Source organism: Camellia sinensis, chromosome 6 (genome assembly GCF_055761805.1).
Source record: "Camellia sinensis isolate YWXY chromosome 6, ASM5576180v1, whole genome shotgun sequence".
NCBI lineage: Eukaryota > Viridiplantae > Streptophyta > Magnoliopsida > Ericales > Theaceae > Camellia > Camellia sinensis.
In genome coordinates this window covers 144,389,419-144,415,379 of record NC_138966.1, presented here as the reverse complement: position 1 = coordinate 144,415,379, position 25,961 = coordinate 144,389,419, and the positions used below count along the sequence as shown (strand labels likewise).

Below are 25,961 nucleotides of genomic sequence, written 5' to 3'. Positions count from 1 at the left end.
TAATAAAAATATTCTTGCATTTATAACTACACATCAACAAAATTACCCCACTACAAAATGTTCCATAATACATGTATAATGTTTAAATACATAATGTTGTTCATAATTCAAAATAACATAAACCAAAATTAAAAGTTTTCCTCATCATTCTCCGTAGGTAACAAAAACAAAAGTTAGTCGCATTATTCACAAGCATGCATTTCACAAGAAGCAAACTCTTACTCGAGAAATATCTGAAAACAAAAAATAAAAATAATTAATGATAATATAATTATGTGTTAATATATTAATTACAAAAAAAACATAAAAATTTAACTACTATATAATTACAAAGATAATTAAGTAAATAATTTTGCCAAGACCGAAATTTGACACTAACTCCAAAATCGAGAACCCAATTCGAGTCTTGTCTTCTCCCATAAGTCTCTCATGTCTAGGCGGTTGTGTGTGCCAAAGTTTGTGTTATTCCGACGCCGTTTGATGATTTTGGGCCGTTAACACCTCGAATTCTAAGTTTCTTAAGAAATTAGTTTTGTCTAAAATGAAATTCGGCTCTAACTCCCAAACCAGGAACCCGATTCGAGTCCCGTCTTCTCCCACAAGTCTCTCATGCCTACGCGGTCGTGTATGCCAAGTTTCATGCTAATTCGATGTCGTTTGATAATTTTGGGGAGTCAACACATTGAATTCTAAGTTTCTTAAAAAACTAGTTTGCCTAGAGTGAAATCTGGCTCTAACTCTCAAATTGGGAACCCGATTCGAGTCCCGTCTTCTCCCACAAGTCTCTCGTGCCTAGGTGGCCGTGTGTGCCAAGTTTCGTGCTACTCCAACGCCGTTTGGTGATTTTGGGATGTTAACACCTCGAATTCTAAGTTTCTTCAGAAACTAGTTCGTTTAGAGTGTGTTGGCTTTTTGGCTTTCGAAGGTTACTTTTGTAATTATGAGCGTGCCAGTAAGGATCAATCAGTCCTTACAGAATTATAATTGCCAACCAATTATTCAAACGATTGTGTTATGGTTCTTTCAGCCTCAATAAAGAGGACTTTTACTGGTGGCTTACTGGTAAGTTGACTTCAAAGAACTTGAGCGTAAGAACAATTAAATAAACTGAAGTATTTCATTAGTATGAGAAACTTACAATGATCTTAGTTCCGAAGAGAATTACAGCAGCAATATACTCGAAAACTACTCCTACAAATGAAGTGCAGCGCGGGAACTTAAAGTACAGAAATATAAAGAACAGGAAATAAAACTGGAATATGTAAAGTAATTCTTCAGATCTTTTTTCTTTTTTTTTCCTTTCTCTGAAGTCCTTCCTGCTATTTATACTTTCTGAAGTTAACCATCGAATTGCATTTCAAATCGTCGAACTGCTCCTCCATAATCGCTGATCATGCGACCTTATAAGTAGCTCCACTACGCCTTCACTTGCAGTTAGGTTTCCCCCTTATATTCGAATTTGAATATGAGCAACCGTTGAAGCCACGTCACCGTGTGTCTCTTTATTGATCCGCTACTACTTAGATCTTATAACAACCAATAGTGACTGCCACGTGTATGATCAGGATCAAAGACCTACCTGGTCTCCCCATATTACCCTTACTTTGCCACGCGTCGAATTGTCATTGGCTAGCACAAAATGTGTAGCCAACATTACCCCCCGCACTAATATACCCAAGACTTGGTGATATTAGTGGATCAGAGTCTCTTTTCCCATGTTTTAGAACGTGCATGGGTTTTGCATCTTCCCAGAAATGCAACTGTCGCACACCATCTGTATTAATACTCTCGTTTTGATCCTTTAAGGACTGTCTCATTATTCGAACAGACGGATACATTTCATGGCCAAATTAATTCTTTCCTCCAGTGATGAAACATACGAAGAGTCATATGTCGATGCTACTTCTCATCGAACGCATGCATTTATTAGCCACCTTTACCCACCTTTCTATATCCAAGTTCTGGACGCTTTTGCAAATTACCGACCTTTGGATTACGAACATATTGCTGTTAATCCTTCGATTCAGAAGGCTATAGACACAAGAATTCTCCCTTCTTTATCGTTCGAACAATCCGCTCTCAAACCTTTGATTCGGAAAATTGCAAATATGGATTTGAGCAACTCTTCTTCGCAAATTTCGGTATGGGATAAGGCTGCAACCTCTTCCTCCTCTGGGGGTTCTGGCTGGACAAACTGGTCAGTACCTGAGACTTATGATTTGAAGGAGCGAATCAACCACCATTTTGTTGAGTTCACTGACCCTTTAGAGTTCCCTTCCTATGCTCGAAGTTCAGTTGTTTATCCTTATGTGCCCATTGACCTTCGGCGTAGTCTGGAGGAGAATCTCCTTGTAGCATGGTATACATCTTCCATGCCTACAAAGATAGTGCGTCCTGCCCCACGCCCAGAAGAAGTACAAGGGTATAACCCATCATTCTTAGCTCAGAAGGCAAAGATCTGTTCTTCTGACTGGCTTGATTATATTAATGCCTTTGTTCCTTCTGCTCCCGTATCATCCTCGGAAATAGAAGCGACCACATCTCCTTCTTCGTCTCCCGAAGTCGAAGTATGCATACCTTCTCCCCCACCAGTTCTTTCCTGGACAGAGAAACTAAAGATTGCCCTATCCATGGAGAAAGTCTTTCCCCCTTATAAACCTCCACCTCCTCCTACCCCAGCTGAGCGTAAACAGGCTCAACTTCTGCTTGCAGCCTTTTCTCATTTGCCTTTTAATGTACTCGAGGATGAAGTCCCTCTCACAAACCTTCGATGGGCTTGTGATATTCTGACTAGGGGTCATGTCCTTAATCCCCTTGCTCAGGCAGAACTTCACATGTTTTTAGACCAACTTCCATTACTCCTTTATTGGCATCGAAACTCTGTGGCTACTACACAATCTCTAGACCAACTTTCATCCCTTCGAATTCAATCTCAATACGAAGCAGAAAACTTTATTGAAGAATTCAATGATTTCAAGAATAAGGATTCTGCGTATTGGGATGATTTAGATATTGATGAATTGGAACAAAGATTAAGAGAGGTGGCTTTCGAAACAAAGGCTGAAGAACTCTACTATGAAGTGAGAGCACATCAACTTATGCAGCCAACGCTAGAGGATTTAGAAGATAGAATAAAGAAAGAACAACAGTTCATTGATCATTGTTGGACTAAATTTCATGATCTTGTTATTTATTCCATTCCTTATTTTTATGAGCTCGAGTTCATACCGAGATAGGATCGGCTGATGTATTTGCTCTGCTCTTAATATAAACAAAAATTCTTTTCATTTGACTTTGTTTGACCTTGTTTTCACTTGTGCTTTCATTTGTGTTTAAAAGTCAACTCAGAGCTTCAAATTTCGAACAATTTCATCCCTTGAATCTGGACTTAATCGTTTTTAAATGAAACACTAAATGAACCAATTATAAACCTTTCCAATTTGTGGATTAAAGTTTTGGCTGACTTTCAATTGAAAACAGTGCTTCGAACCTAGCAATTTTACGCTTAAAGCCTGTTTTGACCATAGTCAACATCCAGTCATAGTCATTATTGCTTTTGATGTTTCAAACACCAAATCCCATCCTTAAAGAATCTCAAGTTTTGCTTCGAAGGACATTACCTTTGTAAAAAAACCTAAAAACAGGTCTTTAAATTCATTTAAGTGAAATAAACACTCGAGTATTTTACATTCTGGGTATAGCAATTTACTTCGAAGCCGGCTTCTCTGTTTCGAAGCCGTTTAACCCGGCTTCGAAGCAAAATTTCTTATTTCGAAGCTAGCCTTAACAACTGGGCTTTGTTTTTCCCTCCAAAAGCATCAATATTGAAGGAAGCTTTTGTATTTGCACTTTTAATACTTAACAGCTCATGTAATGTATTTTTAAATGCGAGAGCTTTTAAAACCCTTTTGTTTCGCGTTCTGAAATCACTTGCTCTTCTAATCGCACAAACCCCTCTTATTACCGATCGTCGGCTTCTCTCTACTTCTTTCCCGAAGAAAAGCATACCGTCAATGGCTTCTCCTTCAGTATCAGTCGTAGAGCGTATGAGCCCATCTGTGGCCCTGAAGAGGATTATTGATGCAGAATGCGAAAAGTACAAAGCTGGGGAGAAGAGTGCTATCGATGGACGCATCTTTGTTCCTCGGCGCCATGTGCAATCGGACTATGTGCTTGGGCCCATATTCAAAGAGGTCCTCACTGAACTCCCAGCCTTGTATCCCCGACTAGAAGACCAATGTCTTCTCTATGAAGGTGGTCTTGACTGGAGGAACTGGAGGATAAATCGCCCCCACCGATGCTGGCCCACGGTGAGACCAGAGTGGCAAGAATGGTATGATCGGGTTGTTCCTGCTAGGACCCTAGACCTTCAAGAACTCTGCCTTCTCGATGCTCTCAGACTGTCTAGGGTAACTATTTCAGAGGACCCTTTCCTTGTTCCTGCTGCCCTATGTTTTTGGAATCATGTTTTTAACTTTTTCCAATTTAGATGTGGGATGATGGCCCCTACTGTTCTTGATATTTGCCATTTACTGGGACTATCTCCCATTGGCACCCCTTTTGGGCCAGACTATCCTGACTTGGCAGTCCCTTTCTCTCTCCCCTCCCTTAACTCATCTTATAGTGATTTCGCTAGGGCTGAGAATAAAAGACAAGGCCCTGTGACTGATAGAGAATTTTTTTTCTTTCTTATTGTATTGGCTTTGTAAATTCCTTTTTTGCACTTCCTCTCAGAGAATTATGCCTGAATTTGCCCCTCTTGCCAAAGCCTTTGTTTTACAGAAGAAGGTGGCCTTAGCCCCACATGTTCTCGGACATGTATATAGAGTTTGCTCCCTTTTTTGTGAGAAACCCTTAGATGCTAATCAAGGGGGGCCATTCTGGATTCTTCAGTTTTGGCTTTTCGCTTATTTTACTGAATTACAATCCAAATGCCTTAAATTTTCCGAGCCAAACCCTCTTACTCATGGCATAAGGATAGCCAATGCTTCACTTTACCCTTCTACCTTTGCTTTTTATTTCTCTTTCTTTCATCAGCTTCCAGCCTCCCTGCCTACTTACCGCTTTTGTCCCTTCGAACCTTCCATTGGTCCATCTTGGTTGAGGAATTTTTTAAGTGATCAGTCCTGTACTTTACTTATTCATAAGGATATATGGGCTTCCATTCTGATCCCCAGAGAATTATTTATTGGGACTTTGAACCCGAAGGCCTACAAATGCATTGCCGAACCTTACTGTCCAGCTCAGTTTGCTAGACAATTTGGCCTCACTCAAGGAGTCCCAATACCTCTTTGCAGCAATACAAATCTCAGCCTTACCAGAAGGGATTTGAAAGTTAGGAAATCCAGGCTAGAAGAGGCAACTTTGAAATTTGTAGATGACTTAGCCACCTTTGAATACACCCCTTTCATTCCTCAAGGTACCGTGTTGAAGAGGTACCAAAACTGGTGGGTGACTAACATGGAGATTTATTTGGCCATTCCACCTTCAATCCTACTAACAGTGTTGGATGTGACCAAGCCTAAAAAAACTGGGGAGGTCATTTCTTCCGCTGTTTCAGAATTAGCACATGCTGCTCCTGCTGCTTCAATTCCTCCCAGGGTCACTCGGGCTGCCTCAAAGAAAGGTATACCCTTGTCTCTTCTCCTTTTGTCTTTCACAATGCATCTTGCCTTATCTTCCATTCTTCTTTTGTGGAGGTGGTCAATCACAAAAGAAAAGGAGCCTCTTTGAACTCGAGAAGGGAACATCCAATATTCAAGGAAAAGAAAAGGAAGAATCAGATGAAGAGGAAGAGTTATTTTTGAAAAGAAAGAAGAGGGCGATCGTTTTTTCATCTGACTTAGCAACTGCCAGAGAGTCAGAAGATGAACTCATCTCTCTGGAATCTAGATCGCAGCCTGAAGAACTTGAGGGCAAAGTTGAGAAAGAAATTGAGAAAGAGCAAACCCTGCCAATACAGAGGAAAAGGAAAAGAAAGGTAACTGTCTCTCCTTCCGATATGATCAAAGATTCTGATTCTGAGACGATTGCCGAAGCCATAGAGAGGAGAAAAAAGATATCTGCTTCCGCTCCTATCTCAGTTGAAGATACCATATATAAGACAGCTGTCAAGACAACAGAGCAAGAACATCCTAAAGCCATAATTGTCTTTGAGAGAGCTGAGAAGAAACGGCAGCAACAGTTTCTGAGAGATGAACCTGCTGCTGCTGACATACTTCAAAGGGAAACTGTAAGAAGGTAACAGACTGCCATAGATTACACCCTTCGCAGTTCCCCTACCATCGCCGATACTTCTGGAGCAGGTAATTTTTTTATGCTTTTGCGATTTTCCCTCTGTTAACCTTTGGTATCGAGGTTTAACATTGCCTTACATTTCTTCCTCTTGCAGCGGCCACTTCTGAGTTCATCTTTCCGATGAGGCCTCTCTCGGTTTCATTCGAGGTAGATCAGATGCAGGATGCAGGGACTACTCAGACCATACTTTCATTTCTAGGGTCTACACTTTCTACACTTTTCCTGAGACCAAGCATCCCTACACCTTTTCCTCTTGGTTTGGCTCCCTATTTTTCTTATTTGACTCTTGACTTTCCTCAATTTACCTCTTTACCGAGTCTTGCCCCTCTCTCCCCTTCCAAGGAGACTCCAAGTGCTACCTTGTCCTTGATGGGTGCTGACAGCTCTCCAATTCGTGACTTACTACCTTTACCTAGCTCCAGCCCTCCTTTTCTTGATTCATTGGTGACTCAGACCATAGAGACCATCAAAGATGTTCCATCAATTTCTCCTACTGCTATGCGATCTTCGGTGTCTCCCATGGCAACTCTCTCTGCCCCCCTCATGTCTACTGATGAGATTGATATTTTTGAAGCAAGATTAGCTAGTCTTTTTGACATCACTCCTACTTTCCCAACATTTGATGAAGAGGCTGAGCCATTAGTATTAGCTGATTCTTTGCTGGAAATCTTCGAGAGTTCTCCTTCCTCCAGCAGCCAACCTTCTGTGCCTTCCATAGACTTGGACACCTGTCTAGACCTGCTAATTTCTTTTTCGAGGATTCCCTTCGAGGCTCTACAAAGGCCTATAATTAAAAACGGGTTTCTTCAATGCTGCAAACTTGCTGAGCAGTCTGGTATGGATGTCTCTAACCACCTATCTCAGGCAGCAGCTACCATCGATTTTTACATCAGCATCTGTTATGCTGCCAAGGCCGCAGATGAGAAATTGGTCAGAGATCAAAGTTTTGTTTCTCAAGTGCATACTGAAGTATCGACGCTTAAGGAACAACACTCCTCCGCCTCTCATTTCCGAACTCAACTGTTGGAGAGGAAAGCTCAACTCGAAGAGGAGCTTTTTGCAGTGAATCAAGCCTTACTCCGAACTGACCTCAAACTGCAAATCACCAATCAAGGATTGGCTGATCAAAAGAAAGATATGGCTGCAGCTATTCAACTGTTTTCGTCGTTTACCAATAGGAGATCCGTTGTACAAAAACAGCTAAAACATTGTAATGATTTTTGGGCCAACTTGTGGCACAATGTACTTGATTCTTTATAAAATACTTCCTTTGTTTACTATTTTATGTTTTTGTACTCGGTGTTTATTTTATTCCCTGTGTTTCCCAAATAGTTGGAAAATAAGGTTTTAAATATCTGCCATTAATCTTTTTGGGATGTACATAACCACTTAAATCTTTCAAATGGTATGCCCCAAAAGGCAAAACTCTATGAATTTGATATGGCCCTTCCCAGTTAGATGACCATTTGCCAAATCTATGGCTTCTAGTCCCTATTGGGAGTATTGTCTTCCACACCAAATCACCTTCATCGAAGCTAATGTGTTTGACTTTCTTGTTATAATTTTTGGCTGCTTTCTTCTTCTGAAAGAGAATGCTGTTTAATGCCAAGATTCTAGCTTCATCTATGTCTTCTAATTCTAAGCACATACTTTGATAGTACTGCTCAGGATCCAACTGGTTTTGGCATCTTACCCTTAAGGATTTAACATTGATCTCCACTGGTAACACTGCATCATGCCCATAAACTAAGGCATAAGGAGTGACTCATGTGCTTGACCTTGGGGAAGTTCTATAAGCCCACAATACATCTAACAATAAGTTGTGCCAATCTCTCGGATTATCTTCCACAACCTTTTGTATTCCCTTTTTTAAGGACTTGTTAGATGACTCAGCTTGACCATTGGCTTGTGCGTAATATGGAGTGGAGTTCACAAGGCTAATCCCGAACTCAGCCACAAAAGACTTTACCATTTTCCCATCAAAAATAGTCCCATTATCGACCGTGATCGTTTGTGGGATGCCAAATCTATGGATCAAATCTTTAATGAACCCAATAACCTCCGTCTGATCTACAGCTTTATATGGTTTGGCTTCGACCCATTTGGTGAAATAATCAGTAGCCACCAAAATAAAACAGTGATGCTTCGAAGATGGAGGGTGTATTTTCCCCATCATATCCATCGCCCATCCTCTAAATGGCCAAGGCTTTACTACTGCATGTAGATCAGTTATGGGCACATGCCTTATTGTACCATGCTTCTGACATGCCTGGCAGCCCTTTGCATATTCTATGCAATCTTTAAGGATAGTCGGCCAATAATAGGAATGTCTTCGAAGCAGCCATCTCATTTTTACGCCAGGCTGATGTGCACCACAGATACCTTCGTGAACTTCAGCCATAGCTATTAATGCTTCTTTTGGCCCTAAACATTCTAACAATAGACCATCTCCCCCTCTTTTGTAGAGATCATTGTTGTATATGATATATTGCACAGATTGCAATTTAACTCTTCTGCTGGCTTTCGAAGATGGGCCAGTCAAGTATTGTATTATTGGATGTCTCCAATCCTGTTCCTGCAGATCATTAAGATTGATTTCCAGGACCATGTTCCTTTTACTTAAAGGAGGTATAGGTTTTTGGTATGTCATTTGGCTTACATCTCAATAGGTACCATCTTTACTCTTGAAATTCGAAGCTTTCTGCGCCACATCGTTAACTCTATTATTCAAGAATCTCGGGACATAAGTTACATTTACTATTTCAAATTGAGAAAGCAAATGTAATGCGACGACATAATATGCAGCATACTTATACTTTGACACTTGAAAATCCCTTTCACTTGGTTAACGACCAATTGGGAATCTCCAAATATGTCAACTGCATGTACTTGTAATCCACTAAGAATTTCCAATCCTACTATCAAAGCTTCATACTCAGCTTGATTATTAAAACAAGCAGTTTCATCTATTCTGAAACCATGTGTGGTTTCAATTCCTTGTGGTGACTTGATTACTATACCAATTCCAATTAGGCCATTGGCTTTCGATCCATCGAACCACATTTGCCATGGTTCGACACTAGCTATACTGAGTTCCATTATTTCTTGACTCTCTGTTTGAGATGGATGGTCTGCCAAAAAATTGGCTAAAACTTGTCCTTTCACTGCCCTTTGGGGCACATATTCTAAGTGAAATTCTGACAGGGCTAATACCCATTTGCCAATTCTTCCCCTCAACATAGGTCTAGATAACATGTATTTAACCAAATCTGTGGTTGCAATTACCAAGACAGTTGTAGGCAAAAGGTAATATCTTAATTTCATTACAGCAAAATACAATGCAAGGCAAAGCTTCTCTACAGCTGAATATTTACATTCACAAGAATTTAAAAACCTATTAAGGTAATAAACAGCTTGCTCCTTGCCTTCCTCATTGTCTTGGGCCAAGAAAGCTCCCAATGAATCTTCTGCTGCAGCTATGTACAACTTCAAAGGCTTAACGCCATTAGGTGGCATCAGTACTGGAGGATTGGCCAAATAGGCTTTGATTCCATCGAAAGCACTTTGATGCTCCGTTGTCCACACAAATTCCTCTTCATCTTTCAGCCTTAGTAAAGGAGAAAAAATTTTAGTTTTCCCTGCAGTATTCGAAATGAATCTTCGAAGAAAATTAACCTGACCAAGGAACTTTTGTAATTCTTTCTTACTTGATGGAGGTCTGGCTTCAATGATGGCTTTGGCTTTATTTTGGTCGATCTGTATTCCTTTCTTGTGTACTACATAGCCCAAGAAGTTTCCAGACGATACGCCAAAAACACACTTAAGAGGATTAAGCTTCAATTTGAACCTTCTCATTTTTTCAAAGGCTGCCTCTAGGTGAAACAAGTGTTCCTCCATGGATTGGGATTTAACCACAATGTCGTCAATATAACATTCTAAATACCCACCAATAAGGTCATGAAAGATAGTGTTCATAGCCCTCTGATATGTGGCCCCAGCATTCTTCAGGCCAAACGGCATTTTAACCCATTCGAAGGTTCCTATATTCTCAGGGCATCTAAATGCTGTCTTGTGAACATCTTCCTCCGCAATGCAGATTTGATTATAGCCTGAGTGTCCATCCATCATTGACAAAATGTGATGCCCTGCTGAGCTATCCACCAACAAATCTACTATAGGCATAGGATATTCATCTTTTGGAGTTGCTAGATTTAAGTTTCTAAAATCAATGCATACTCTCATTTTGCCATTTTTCTTGACTACAGGTACAATATTAGATAGCCACTCAACATACCTGGCTGTTCTGATAAAGCCTGCCTTGAGTAGTCTGAGAATTTCTTCCTTAACTTTCTGGATCACTTCTGAACCCATTCTTCTTGGTTTTTGTTTGTATGGCTTGAAATTAGGCTTCATGGGAAGCCTATGCTCCACTAATGACCTATCCAATCCTGGTAGTTCATTGTATGACCATGCAAAACAATCTTTATATCTTCTCAGAATAACCAATAACTGGTCCCTATCAAGAGAACTCAACCAAGCACTTATATAAATGGGTTGTTGTATAGAATCTTCCCCTAAATTTATTTCTTCTAAGAGATCTTGCATCTGAGTACTTACTGGAACTCCTTCTTTAATCATTTCTGTCTTCGCAGAAATCTCTTTACTGTGTTCTACTTCCAGGCTCTTTGATTCCTCCTCTTTATTCCCCCCCTCACAGACAAAATCTGTCCACAAGGTTTCTTCTTCCTGTATTTCTTGGACTTTTGTTTCTATGTCCAATGCACAGTATTTATCAAGGGTCAAAACTCTGGCTTGCTGCTGCTCCCACTGGTAGCCAATCATCATGACTTCTTTCTCTTGCTCTCGAACTTTCTAGACTATTGACTTTATATCCAATATTGAAAACTTGATTAAAGCCAAAGACCTGGCTTCTGGTGCTTCATCTTGCTGCCTATAACCAGGCATCATTGTCGTTTTTAACCACTAGCTCTTCACCAGCACTCTCCTGGACTAACTGCTTCAGGTGTGCTACTTCTTTATCAGCCGTTACTTCGGCCGAGCCATCGAATTCCATCAGAATACTGAGTGGTGCCACGCCATCAATATACAACTTGGCTTCTGCGAAATCTGCACAGGCTATGAAAGGTTGAGGATCTGCATTAATTTCCTCCGTCTTCCCGTTGCCTAGAGCCATTATCATCTTCTGATGCAAAGAGGAAGGCACACATTTATTAGTGTAGATCCAATCTCTACCATGTAAAGCATTGTACTTCGCATTGCTATCGATGACGAAAAACGCCGTCATGCAATCCTTGGTTCCCACACTCAGGTTGATGGGTAGAATTCCTTGGGCCATCTGCTTGTCTCCAGCAAAGCCAGCGATGGTTGTACTGGTTGGGATCAACCTGGGATTCCTCTTCCCTAATTTCTTCAAGGAAGATTTCGGTAATAAGTTCACCGCCGCTCCATTATCCACCAAGACTCGGTTTAACTGAATCCCATCGAAGAAGGCCTTAATGTACAAAGGCTTAACATGCTGCGTCATGGAATTCGAGGGATACTCGAATGGATAGGAGAGGTTAATGCTTACCACTTCCTCGCTCTCATATTCAGCTTCCATTGGGGTGACCATTTCGAAATTATCTTGTACCATGCTTGCTTGTGAATCTTCACTAGAGATCGGAATTGGATCAGTTTCCTGCCCCTCTTGATTCTCATCTCCAGCTTGGAATTCCTGTGGTAGTATGTGTACCATGTTCACTGAGACTGGGGGAAACGAACCAAACTGGATGGCTGGCTGTACCTATTTCCCTTCTTGGTCAACTTGGTCGATTACCTCAGAAACATCCTGCATGATGCATTCTGGTATTTCATTGGTAACGGGTCCCTTCGAATGATTTTCCTCAGCTGTTTTTCCAACCAGAAATGTTTGCTCAGCCATGAAAGCTTCGAACATTTCTTCTTCCACCATTTCTTTCTTCTGGCTTATGCCAATATCTTCTTCCGTTTCGCTACCACTTTCCATCAGAGCTTTCTCCAACCCTGCTAGACTTTCCTTCTCTCTGACCTTCAGTTCAGAATGAACCTTGGTCAACTGTTCTCTGCTGCGGTCCACCTCATGTTGTGAAACTGGCTCTGAATTATGGTCTGGCTTTCGATTCTTCTTTTCTCTAGTTTGGATCATCGAAGAACTTTCTCCACTTTCCTTCTGGTCTCTCTGGTATTGGGTATACCTACGTTGAATTTTCCTCCTTTGTGATCTGGAAATAACGGGGATCATATCTGGTTTCTTCGTTCTTGGGTGTTTCAGCAATACCCAGTTGTTGGGGGCCACCAAAGGAGGCTTAACCATCCTACTTTGATTTCCAAAATTCCTTTAGGTAGGCATTTCCCTAGGTTTGTTTTGCATCACAAACCAATCTGGGACTCCAGGCACCCACGAACTTACTGACCTAGACGTTGAACTGCCTCTTTCTTCCTTCGACGACACCTTCGAGGCTGGCTGTGAAGACAATTGTTTGGCCCTGTCTCCAAGCTTTGAGCCTGATTCAGGTTCTCGATGATGGTGATCATTTTCTGTCCTTCGTGAAGCTGGCCCAAGGGGCCAATTCCTGGTTTTGATCCCAAAACCTGAACTCTTCTCCAACCTTCTTTCAGAATGACTACTCTCCAACCTGTAATAGTTAGGTGATCTGGACTCATATAAGGGCCTCTTGCCTTTAGCATGCATTCTCTCACCTGCAGGCTCAACCACTAGTGGCTGCCGCCTAACATTAGCCGGATACGGCCTTTTATTATAAGCATTGGTTGGTTTGGGACGCCTCTGCACATCCCTGTAGTACTGCTTCCCATCGATAGGAAGGCCTTTCAACCACTTATAACTCAGTCTGCACCTGGGACACATTCGTTGCATTACGGCTGCCTCTAGGGAATCATCATCCAGTGCTTCTTCATCAGAGTCTTCCCTCTGATGTGAGAAATCTCGTCCCATAGCTGGTGGACCTCTAAGGTCTTTTTTGGTTGCTGTCTGGTTGGCCACATGCATTTGTACATTGACTTCCTCCAATTCTTTCAAAGACAGGTTTTGAAAGTCTGACATGATGACATTGGCTGCCACCTCTCCAATTTCTGGAAATGGATTGCTATCAATCCCCATGGCTTTTTCAGCTTTGGCTGGGAACTTCAAACTCCCTTTCCGAATTTGTTCCTGGATCCTGTCTCGAAAAACAACACAGTTTTTAGTCGAGTAAGACCAAGAATTATGCCATTTACAATATATTTTTCCTTTAAGTTCATCAAGAGATGGGATTTTAACACCTTTTGGTAACTTAAGGAAGTTGGCAGCAAGCAAATGATCAAAAATGTCATCTGCCTTAGTTAAATCGAAAGAATATTTCCTGTGGAGATCTTTCTTTTTAAACTGTTGGTCAATTGTCGTATCTTTATGAACTAATGCTTCACAGATCATAGGCTCTTTTCCCACAATCTCTGCTGCATCAATCTCATAATTAGGATCTTTGTAGTATGTCCTATATGATGCATTATTTCGATCCTGTTCCTCTTCTAGTAATGCTTCATATCTTGATACTTTATAAGTCAGTTCTACTAAATCTCTAAATTCTGTTGAATCAAACTTCTTTCGAAGCCTGAACTCTAGGCCATTTTGAGCCAATCTTACGAATTCCGTTTCTGGCAAGATTACTCTACATTTATTTCGAGCCCTCTTAAATCTAGAAATAAATTGAGTAGCCTTCTCTTAAGGCCTTTGACTCAATCTTGCCAAATCTGCCATGGAAACTTCTGGCTCAGATTGGAAGAATTGGGCATGAAATGCCTCTTCCATTTGCTGCCAAGTCTGGATGGAACCAGGTGGAAGATTAACGTACCACACAAACGCCCCCCCAGTTAAAGAATTCGGGAATAGTCTCAATTTCATATAGTCATGATTGGTGAATTCACCACATTGAGCGGCAAACCTAGCAATATGCTCTACTGTTGATTGGTTTCCGTTCCCATGAAAGAGGATAAAATCTGGTACCCTGAAACCTCTTGGATATTCATGTACCCTATCGACCCATTCTGGGTATGGTTTTTTATACACAGGAGTTTGGATCCCCCGAGCCATTGGCCCACACAACTCCCTAACTATCTCAGTAATTTGGTCTCTAGGGACCATATTTTGTGCCTGCTGAACCACTGCTGGGGGAACAAACACAGGATTTGGCGGACAAACTTGTGCTTGTGGTCCCCTTGGTCCATAAGGTGGTATATTCGGGACTGGCTGTCCCTGTGGTACAGGCTGCTGCTGGGGGGGTAGATAACCTCTTTGAGCCTGTCCTGCGAAAGGACCCACGAAAGGTGTTGGAACAGGTATTGTATCCCTTCCACTTGTAAGAAAAGCTTCCAACCCCCCGAGTATAAATTCGAATAAGGGATTATTGTACCCCCTGGTGCCAGGTATGGCTTCGAATGTGGGATTTGGAATCATTCTTATGCCATTTTCTTGTACCGGGCCAGATCCACCAATTTGCATGGCTTCACTGTTGAACACTGAGGCATTCTGGCCTGCTACAGGCCTCGAAATGGGTTCGTACCAAGACTGAGGTGGTAATCTCTCATGAATCTGATTACTGGTTTGACCATTAGAATGTCCATTGGCGTGCATAGGCTGTTTGTCTCTAGCCAATCGTTGCTGAGGGACATTCACCTCCTCTATGTGTCTTACATTCGTTGGTTGGTGACTATTCATTCGATCCAAAAAGGATACTGCCCACCTTTCCATTGTGTTTATCAATTGCTGTCCCATGGCATCTACCAAGCCGCCCCACGGATTGACTGGCTGAGTAGATGGGACACCGGATGGTCCAATTCCTTGGTCTCGTCCATTATTACGAACAAATGGTATTTGCTCTGAAGTATTGGTCTGTTCGACCATGGGTTCTGATAGGATAGGAGTCTCCACAGGGTGTGTTATCACATTATCCTCTAGATTAGATGTTTCCACTTCTCCTTCCACGCCTTCTTCCAAACGTTCATTTTCTCCTTGTCTCCTACGTTTAGCCATTTTTAAAGGGTCCCACTGGGCGTGCCAAAAATATATGTTGGCTTTTTGGCTTTCGAAGGTTACTTTTGTAATTATGAGCGTGCCAGTAAGGATCAATCAGTCCTTACAGAATTATAATTGCCAACCAATTATTCAAACGATTGTGTTATGGTTCTTTCAGCCTCAATAAAGAGGACTTTTACTGGTGGCTTACTGGTAAGTTGACTTCAGAGAACTTGAGCGTAAGAACAATTAAATAAACTGAAGTATTTCATTAGTATGAGAAACTTACAATGATCTTAGTTCCGAAGAGAATTACAGCAGCAATATACTCGAAAACTACTCCTACAAATGAAGTGCAGCGCGGGAACTTAAAGTACAGAAATATAAAGAACAGGAAATAAAACTGGAATATGTAAAGTAATTCTTCAGATCTTTTTTCTTTTTTTTTCCTTTCTCTGAAGTCCTTCCTGCTATTTATACTTTCCGAAGTTAACCGTCGAATTGCATTTCAAATCGTCGAACTGCTCCTCCATAATCGCTGATCATGCGACCTTATAAGTAGCCCCACTACGCCTTCACTTGCAGTTAGGTTTTCCCCTTATATTCGAATTTGAATATGAGCAACCGTTGAAGCCACGTCACCGTGTGTCTCTTTATTGATCCGCTACTACTTAGATCTTATAACAACCAATAGTGACTGCCACGTGTATGATCAGGATCAAAGACCTACCTGGTCTCCCCATATTACCCTTACTTTGCCACGCGTCGAATTGTCATTGGCTAGCACAAAATGTGTAGCCAACAGAGTGAAATCCGGCTCTAACTCCCAACCCGGGAACCCGATTCGAGTCCCTTCTTCTCCCACAAGTCTCTCGTTCCAAGGTGGTCATGTGTGCCAAGTTTTGTGCTAATCCGATGCTGTTTGGTGATTTTGGGGCATCAACACCTCGAATTCTAAGTTTCTTAAGAAACTAGTTTGTCTATTGTGCTTGTTTGTCATAACCTAAAAAAGTCAGAAAGTCAAAAAGTTATTATCCTATTTAAGTCACATCATCTTATTAAGGTCACATCACCTCTTTATCACATCACTTCAAACCCAATCCATACCCAACCCATGTTTCATAAAAAGTCAAAAAGTGCACTTATTTAGATCATCCCAAACCACCCCTGAAATCCGGCTTTAACTCCCAAATCAGGAACCCAATTTGAGTCCCATCACAAGTCTACCGTGCCTAGGCGGTCATGTGTGCCAAGTTTCATGCTACTCCAACGTCGTTTGGTGATTTTGGGGCGTTAACAACTCGAATTCTAAGTTTCTTAAGAAACTAGTTTGTCTAGAGTGAAATTCGACTCTAACTTCCAAACCGGAAACCCGATTTGAGTCCCGTCTTCTCCCACAAGTCTCTCGTGCCTAGGCGGTCGTGTGTGCCAAGTTTCGTGCTAATCTGATGCTGTTTGGTGATTTTGGGATGTCAACATCTCAAATTTTAAGTTTCTTAAGGAACTAGTTTATCGTAAATCTTTTTCCCTACATACAAGTCAAGTGATACTATGTTACTGTAAAGACCATTCCCAGGTGATTAATCATTTTAAAATATTGTGTTTAGATGCTTACTAAACTTTAATCTAATAGTCCTTGCCAAACACCCACTCATTTAATTTGAATTTGTAGAAAATGATGGATATTAATGCTGCTAGATGGCCAATTTATGTAGATGATTGTGATATCATCATGCTATTATGTCATAGTATTCTATTCTCCAATATAAGATGAAGCAGACAACAGATATAGTGGGGAGCTAGACAACAATCTTTCATTTTGAAGGGCAAGATTCGTATTGATGGTAAAAACCTTTGTACGCTACGAACTCCGCTGACACTAATTTCAAGAACCATTCTGCCAAAATTAATTTTCTTATTTAACATAAAGAGCTTCTTATCTGAAATAATATCACAGCCAAGGCATCCAAGAAGAATATCAATCTCACGGTTATTATAACTTTAGATCGATGTATCTTTATAATTTAAAGAGTTCTTACCTGCTGCTTAAAGAACAACTCCAACAAGTCATATGTGGCAGAAGTGTTCAGCTTATTTATAATATGCAATACACGAGAAGATACGAATGCATTATCATGGTAACTGCAGTTTCCAAAAGTAATTTAGTAACCATTGTCCAAAATAACGACTTAACATAAAACTCAACACTGAATTAGAACATCATACTTAATGTAAAATATAATTCAACTGCCAAGTCAACACAACACAACAAAACCTTTATATTAAACTATTTTGGATAACTCCGCAAATTTTTTTAAATTTCTCAAATTTATGATCAATTATTTAACTCTATCACCAAAAACAATCATATTCATGATGTATGAGTAAATTTAAAATGTATGATTGGGGTGTGGCACCTTGGAGATGGGGATAGAAACTCTTTTTAAACACCAAATACTTCAGCTCTACAATAGTAGTGAGACAAAGTAAAACCCAAGTTGAACTCTCAAACTGCCACAAAGATCTATCTCCTGGTAACATACGAACAAGTTGCATAATTTTTTTGATAACTCAGTATTCAGCCCAAAGGACTGACTAATCCACGTCTACTAGTTGGAGAGATTTGTAGGGAAACGAAAAATGAATGAAAAATGAATGGATTTGTGAATTTTACAACACAAATTCACTCCTTTTTCCTTTCCCTCCCACAAATCCTTTCTCAAATTTAATATCCAAATAAGAATCTGGAGATTAAGGACTCTGTCTCTATCTTTCTATCTGTATTTGTTTAGCATTGGCAAAGAAATCACTTTTGAACTTGTATGTCATCACTGAGAGTCTTCAGAATCTTCCCTTCTTAGAGTAACCAAGCTTCAAACAACATCAGTAGAAAGAGCATACATTGGATCATAGGCTTCCCATGACAGAGTTGTACATTGTAATAAAAAACAAAATTGATATGTGATTGCTTAAAGCTATAGATAAATTAGTGGAACATTTTGGTTGTATAAAAGAACAAAACTAACAAAAATCTCAATCAAAAGTTCATAACGGAAGTTGAATAAGATATGGTCCAAATCTCACCCACACTATCTGCCATGAAAAATCTTTCTAATGAACTAAGAAAGAATAATACAATGCCTAAAACATTGAGACAGTAACATATAATTCAAATCCGATAAGATGAAAGCATTGTAACTCAGTAATTGGACAATGCAAATGCAAAAGCAAAGCATGCATTAGTGGTGCAGGTGGGGGATAAGAGGTGATGGTGGTGGTGGTGGTGATAGTGAAGGAGATTAGTGGTGAAGTTATCATAGTGGTAAAGGAGATGGAGTGGCAGTGGTTGAAGAGAGATAATGGTAGTAGTAGTGGCAATAGTGGTGGTGGTGGTGGTGGTGGCGGAGTGGTGGCGATGGTGGTAGTAATGGTAGTCATAGAGGTGAAGTGGCAACAGTGGTAGTAGTGGTGGTAGTGGAATGACATTTGCAGTAGTGATGAAGGTGGTAGAGGATATGGATGGTGAGAGAGAGAGATGAGTGAGAGATAGAGAGAGAAGAGAGATAAAGAGAGAGAGATATAGAGAGACAGAGACAGAGTGATGAGCGAGAGAAAGATAAAGTGGTCGCTAAAAGTGCATTTTCTTGTAGTGGATTAATAAATCGAGAAGGAGCTTGGTAAATAGAGAAGAGAGGAGAGAGAAAGTGAGTAAGGCGAACACAGTGGGAGGGAGAGAGAGAGAGAGAGAGAGACACACACACACACACACACAGACAGAGAAAGAACGAGAGAGAGAAAAGTGATGAGTGAGAGAGAGACAGAGACAAAAAGAAAAGAGAGAGACAAAAAATGAGCGAGAGATAGACAAAGAAAGAGAGAAAGAGAGCGAAAAGAGATGAACAAGAACGAGACATAGAAAAAGAGAGAGACAGAGAGAGAGATAGAGAGAAAAGAAATGAGTGAGACAGACAGACAGCGAAAAGAGATAAGAGAGATAGAGAGAAGAGAGATGAGCAAGACAGACAGAGAGAGATGAGAGATGTGAGAGATAGAGAGAAGAGACAGACAGACAAACAGAGAAGAGTGATGAGTGAGAGAGAGAGAAAGAGAAGAGACAAAGAGACAGAGACAGAGAGACAGGAAGATGAAAAAATAGGTGAAAAGAGAAATGTTATATCAAAAGAGTAAGATGACGTTTTTTTTAATTTTTTTTGTGAAATACCGTTGCATTTATTCAAACCATTTTGTGACTATATACATATGAAGCCGTCTCAAAGCCATAATTTTTTTTTTTTGCAACGGTACCTATTACAGTCGCAAAAAACTCACTTTTTTTTTTGCGACTGTAGCTAGTGCCGTCGCAAAAACTCCTATTTTTTCGCAACAACAATCTCTGCCGTCGCAAATACTCTCTTTTTTTTACGACAACAATTTCTGTCGTCGCAAATACTCTCATTTTTCGCGACAGCATTTTCTGCCGTCGCAAATACTCTATTTTTCTGCGACAGTAAATTGTGTCGTCGCAAAAATTCACATTTTTCCCGACAGCAAGTTGTGCCGTCGCAAAAAATCACTTTTTGAGACGGTAAGTGTGCTGTCACAAATGCTTCCGTCTTTTAAGCCCACTTTTCTTGTAGTGTATATTGTTTGTTACGTATTTTTGTGATAAATATTATATATTGTTTTGATAGTGTTACAATAATTTTTGGTTCAAAAATGAAATTACGCATTTTATAATAATGTATTATCGTAACTCTATCAGAAAAATAAGTAACATTTGCTACAATAATATATAACAAAGGTGCTTGTGGTGCATACCTTGTGAGGAGTGTGTTACCATAGCACTACCCTAAAACTTATTGTATTTGATTCCCTAGAATGAGATGCGATGAAAAGAAATAATTATTCCATAGGTTCGCTTTAAGGAGTATATCTTTTTATTTTTTTTAAATGGTCTAAATTTTGAACGCAAAAATCATTTTTAATGGTTTTTTTAGTATTTTTTTTTGGTTTTTTATGAGATGGGAAAAAAAAAAAGTTAATGAGAATGACTTTTTTTTTTTTTTAGTTATATCGAAAGTTGTGAATTATTGTTTTTTTTAGCAATTTATTAAAATTTTAACTTTTCAAATAATTTTTTTAACATTTTATTGATGTTTTGACTAATAAAATAGTCAAAAAAATAAAATTTCCCAATGGGCTCTAAATCAAATATATCTATGACATTAAATTAAAAGGAAAATTACAAAAAAAAAATAATTTCAAAATTTAATCATTATAAAAAGTAAATTTTTTATTTTTAATTTTATCAATTTAAACCCTAAACTTGTTAAATCATAAGGCTATTTTCGTTAAGTAAATTTATTATTTTAATTTCTTAAATTTTAATTTTATCATTTTAATTATTAAAATTGTCAATGTAAGAAGTAAAATGATACAACATAAAAAATTACCAAAAACTCTCCTGTCCTATATCTATTCTTTTCAACTCTGAAATACACAAACACAGCTATTCAGTTGGGGGCAAACCTGAAAGTTAATTGAACTGACATTCAACTTTGAGATTCATTTTTATCTTCCCTAACCCTTGCGGTTTCCACCTTCCGATTGAAATATTCTTCAAGACTGCCGATTACAGTGATAAATTTTGGTTTTCCGAATTCAGAACAGAGCTCGACAAGAGGGATATGCTCGACGGTCCAGTAGTCTTTTCCTTGGTTGGGTTTGGGTTCCATTCTATCTATGAATTCTTCCGGCATATCAACAAACGCAAGAGTTTTGAGTTTTTGGAGGTGGTGGATGCCAGATGGTATCTCTTTTAGTTGTGGGCTAGGCCCAATTGTTAGCTCTTCAAGAAGAGGCAATGCTCCTTCCTCTATTATCACCGAATTCAATCCCTTGCACCCTCTCAGGATTAGTTCCTTGAGTTTTTGGAACCGTCCGACCTCAAAATACAACTGCTCCACATCATATGCATGCCGAAGCTGAAGATGTACTAAACTAGGCAAGACTTGAAGGGCTTTTAGTGGATCATTCTTGGTCAAACCTGAACCCCATAGAATTAATGTGTCTAGATTTTGAAGTTTCGGGATCCACTTGGGCAACTTCTCTAAACGTCCAACCACGGTGAGACGTTGAAGATATTGAGGTGGAGATGATATATATTGTAAATCCAGAATCTCATCATCACTTAGGGCACGTACACTCAAACGTTGAAGGTATTTCATCTTCTCAATGGCTGCACATAGACCCCTCCCATGTTCTCTTTCCAATTTCGTAATTCCCAACTTCCTTAGCTGCCTCAATTTCTCAAGCTCTTTAATTAGGCTGAGCCCATCATCATGATTTGTCTCCACGAGCTGCAAATTTCGCAGCTCCTCTAAACCCCCAATCCCTCCCTGTATCTTCACTCCTACTAACCCATCCACCAAGTATTCACATTCAAAGCTAAAATAATAGGCAATAAGATGTCGCAACTTATGGAGCCTACTGATATCAAATGGGAGCTCTCTCACGGGGGAATTTTTCAGATCCAAAGTCTGTAGGTTTTGCAGCTTACCTATGGACTTTGGAATTATCTTCACTTGTGTGCTCCTTATGCTTAGGTATCTCAAAAGAAATAGATTTCCCACTTCTTCATGAAGTTGATCCAAATGAGCATTCTGAAGATCCAGCAATTTCAAAAGCTTGAAATTTGCAGCTAGTGTACCCAATAAGGGCTTCTTGGGCAGCTCTCCCTCTTGAAAAAGAAAAACAGAACGAACTGGGGATTTACTAATACTTTTCATAACCTTATCCATGTTGCAGTAACGTATATGCATAGATAGCCGGCGAGTTGTGGCATTGAAACTTGAATTCTCTTCTTCCAAAATTTGACACAAACTAAACTCCTTGGACATTGAAAGAATAATCTCACGCACTACATCATGTACCTGACACTGTTTAACTCTTCCATCAAATTTTGTTGTTGACACTAGAACTAAGCGTCTATGGATCAGCTCAGTCAAGTATTCCTCTGCAACTTCTTCTAATGTTTTTCCGTTCTGTTCTTCAACAAAACCCTCGGCTATCCATAGCCGAATTAGTCTCGCAGCTTTGATAGAGTAGTCTTCTGGCATTATGCCAAAGTACAAGAAACAAGATTTTAGGTGATGAGGCAGATCATTATAACTTAACAACAAAATTTTGCTAATGCTTTTAAGTTCAGGATTCCTTTCCAACTCAGAGTTCATGCCACTATAGAATTTTTGCCATTCAGATATACCCTTGTTTTTGGTGGACAAGAGACCGCCTATAGTTGCAATTGCAAGAGGCAAACCTTGACACTTACTAACAATTGCTTGTGATACTTCCTCCAACTCAGGTGGACAATGACCCCCAAAGTCCAATTGGAAGGCTTTCGTGCAAAAGAGTTTCCAAGCCTTCTCTTGGGATAGGGCCTGAAGCTCGTGGACGTGATCCACTGAAGTTTCTGTGCAAAATGCAGCAACCTGTTCTTTGCGTGTGGTGATAATTACCCTACTGCCTTCACTATTTTTGGGTAAAGCATGTCTTATGGATCTCCAAAAGTCACTTTGCCATACATCGTCAAACACAATGAAGTACCTCTTTTCATATAAATATCCTCTTAGCTTGGCTATGAGTGAATCAATTCCCTCATCAAGTACAGGTAGAACATCATTTCCTGATAGTGCCTTTATCATTGTCTTGAGGAGCTCCTCTGGCTTGTATGATTGAGAGACAGTGATCCACGCTTTGCAATTGAAGTGTGCAACCACTTCTTGGCTGTCATAAACTTTCTTGGCAAGAGTGGTCTTGCCAATTCCACCCATGCCAACCACCGAGATCACTGCTCGTTGTGATTGATTTTGGTCAACCAATCTGCTTATCAGTTCATATTTGGGAGATTCAATGCCAATGACTTCGTCATCCCCTATGAAAAGGGAAGCCAGTCGAGGACACGCCACATGTTGTCCTTGGTGATGCTGCTAGTGCTGGTGCTGCTATGTTCTGAGGAAGTACTAGTGCTGAATCCATATCGATCAGCTCCTTCCTTGATTTCACGAATTGTAGTCTTGATGTCTTGGATCTGAGAAGCTATCTCATGTCGTGGCTTTAGCTTAGTGACCGTCCGAACGACTTTATGCAAGGAACCAAATAGTCCAGGTTGTTTTGGCGAGACCAAGAGAATGTGTTCATCGATAACATCTTGTATCCGATAAGCAACTTGCCTTACTTGTTTCACCCATATTTTCACACCTTCATCTCCAATTTCTGCTCTTAATTCTGCGTCTTTTAAGAAAGAGTGTATGCGCTCCAATTCAGCTTTGATATTGACCATTTCCTTGTGAACACCCCTCAACAACTCTACTTCACTGGCTAACAATGGTCCCAAATATTGAATAACAGAGATCACTGCTCTTTCTGCCATTAGTTCTCCCTGCATTGAACACATCATAACTATTAGTTCTGATTATGCTTCAGGTGGGATTGTGTCCATGTAGAAAGGAAGTTAGTTAGATGATGATGATGGTGAAGTTTCAATTCAGTGCATAGCTTTGTTTATCAGTTTATGAGAGAGGTGGTAAACTTCAATCATGGAGAAATTAATTATTTTGGCCACATTTTCCTTCAATAGGTTAGATAAAAGAATAGATTTGATTCACATTTTAGGTCTTGAAATAAATAACAAAAAGGCCTTTTATTATAATAGTATTTTTAGTTTTTAATTATTTTCAAATTATAGACTGGCCTCTACAGATTTTTCTTTGTTTAAAAAATAAGTGACTATCCCCTCTAGGTTTTATTTTTTATTTTTTAAAAAATTAAGTGAACGCAACAATGATTGATGGTAACACATATATTTGAGTGTAAAAGAGATACAACATCATTTTTCATCCTTAGATCGTGCTTGAATCATGAATATGAGTAGGAATCTATGAAAGAAAGGAAAGAGACCCTGAAATCATCACTTTGAATAAGAATTTCATGGATTTGAATAACAATTGATAGAGGAAAAAGTATGCAATTGATTTTAGGCAATAATACCAAAGTGAAGATTTCAGATTCTCTTTCTCCTCTTCCTGTTTTGTATCATAGTAGTGCTTTTGTAATTCATTTGTTATATATATTGCTTGATTTAAGTAGAATCTTCATGTTTGTGAGTGATTTTTGTCTTTGTGGATATAGAAAAGGCTAAAATTCAAGATGTGAGACTCTGATCAAGGAAATATTATTGTTGTCATAGCTAGAATTCTCAAATATATTAATATTATAGAGCTAAAAATGATGAGAAAAATATATAGATATGTGTTTGTAGAACATACCTGCAGATTGATATGCAACTCCAAAAAATGATATCAAAGTTCCAAATTCCTGGCACCGGCTGCTTTGATGGTTTGTCAGATTTCAGCAAAAAATTCACTGTGGGGAAAGACTCTTTGACTTACAGACTTTAGCCCCTGAGATTTGAATCATATCCGAAGCATATACCATTTTTAGCTCTATGATTCATCAGAATACAACCTCCACCAGCTGTACCTGAATAGATGACTTGCGGACTTATCCTTGTGGTATGTATATATATCTCCCTCAATCACTATTTAATTCCAGCTGTATAAGTCTCTTTTTCACAACTTATATATATATATATATATAATATAATATAATACAAGGTGGTTTACTCGAGGAAGTTTTGTGGCTCTTTGATCTCTCTTTCCTTTGATCTCTCCTGTAAGATGGTTGGTTCATGAAAAGTGATGCAGATAAGAATTTATAAATTATTTATTTATTTTGATATTTTAGTGTTTAGTTATAATTATTATTTAACGTTAAAATATTTAATTTTATATTTATTTGGGTTGCCTATTTAGTTTATTTCCTTGTTTGACAAGAATTTATATATATTTTTTTAAATATTCTTAACTTGCAAGAATATATATTTTCCTTTTTAAATTTTCTTGACTAGCAAGATTTATTTTAGTATAAATAAGGCTTAGAGGAGTTGAAGTTGATATTTGATTAATGAAATTGATAGTTTTCTTAAAATTATTCGTTCTTAGAGAGAGTATCTCTAGTTCAGATTTATTTGTGGTTCGATCTTGTTATTTGTTCTTATTCCCGATATGCTTCCCTGCATCAGAAGGGAAGGTAGTGAGGACTGAGTGATTGGGTGCATTTTGTTCAGCATTCAATTTTACTCATTTATTAATTTTGTAACAGATTATGTTGTGGGCAATTGAGTTGCAGGGGAAAATCCTATGGAAAATGATGAATATCTTATGTTTTTTCACAAAATTAGTTTTCATTTTTTTTAATGTTCACAAAACAAAATTTGAAAAACAAAATCAAACAATTGTTCTTGGACTGCTTTGGGTCATTTGTTTCATAAACCAATCTCTTTGAATTACACGCGTAATTACTGTGGGTTTGTTTGATAACATTTTGATGCACACATAAAACTAAACTTAGTTTCTTTTTCCTTTTATTCTTTATGCTGTGCAGAACTTGTTCACAGAGTTGAGTGTGTGTTTTGTTGTGGGTTGGGTTGTTTCATTGTATAAGTATTTTTTATTTTATAAAATTATTTACTCGTTAACTCATTTAATAAGGGTAAAAT

General features: G+C 39.1%; 1 protein-coding gene across 2 annotated transcripts; it reads right to left on the bottom strand.

Annotated features, from left to right (window-relative positions):
- On the bottom strand, positions 1-25,100 carry LOC114310179 (disease resistance protein RPM1). 2 transcript variants are annotated; one of them, XR_014333236.1, is made up of 4 exons: positions 24,670-24,962; positions 20,873-23,783; positions 17,383-17,485; positions 1-233 (listed from the first exon to the last, which is right to left on the bottom strand). XR_014333236.1 is itself a non-coding variant. In XM_082874998.1 (2 exons), exon 2 carries the CDS (start codon positions 23,173-23,175, stop codon positions 20,896-20,898), a length of 2,280 nt encoding a protein of 759 aa, XP_082731124.1. In that variant the 5' UTR covers positions 23,176-23,783; positions 24,670-25,100; the 3' UTR covers positions 20,704-20,895. The 2 variants fall into 2 exon arrangements, 1 of the variants encoding a protein (XP_082731124.1); XM_082874998.1 differs by lacking the exons at positions 1-233; positions 17,383-17,485 and having other exon boundaries at positions 20,704-23,783; positions 24,670-25,100.
- Positions 25,101-25,961: the final 861 nt, after the last annotated feature.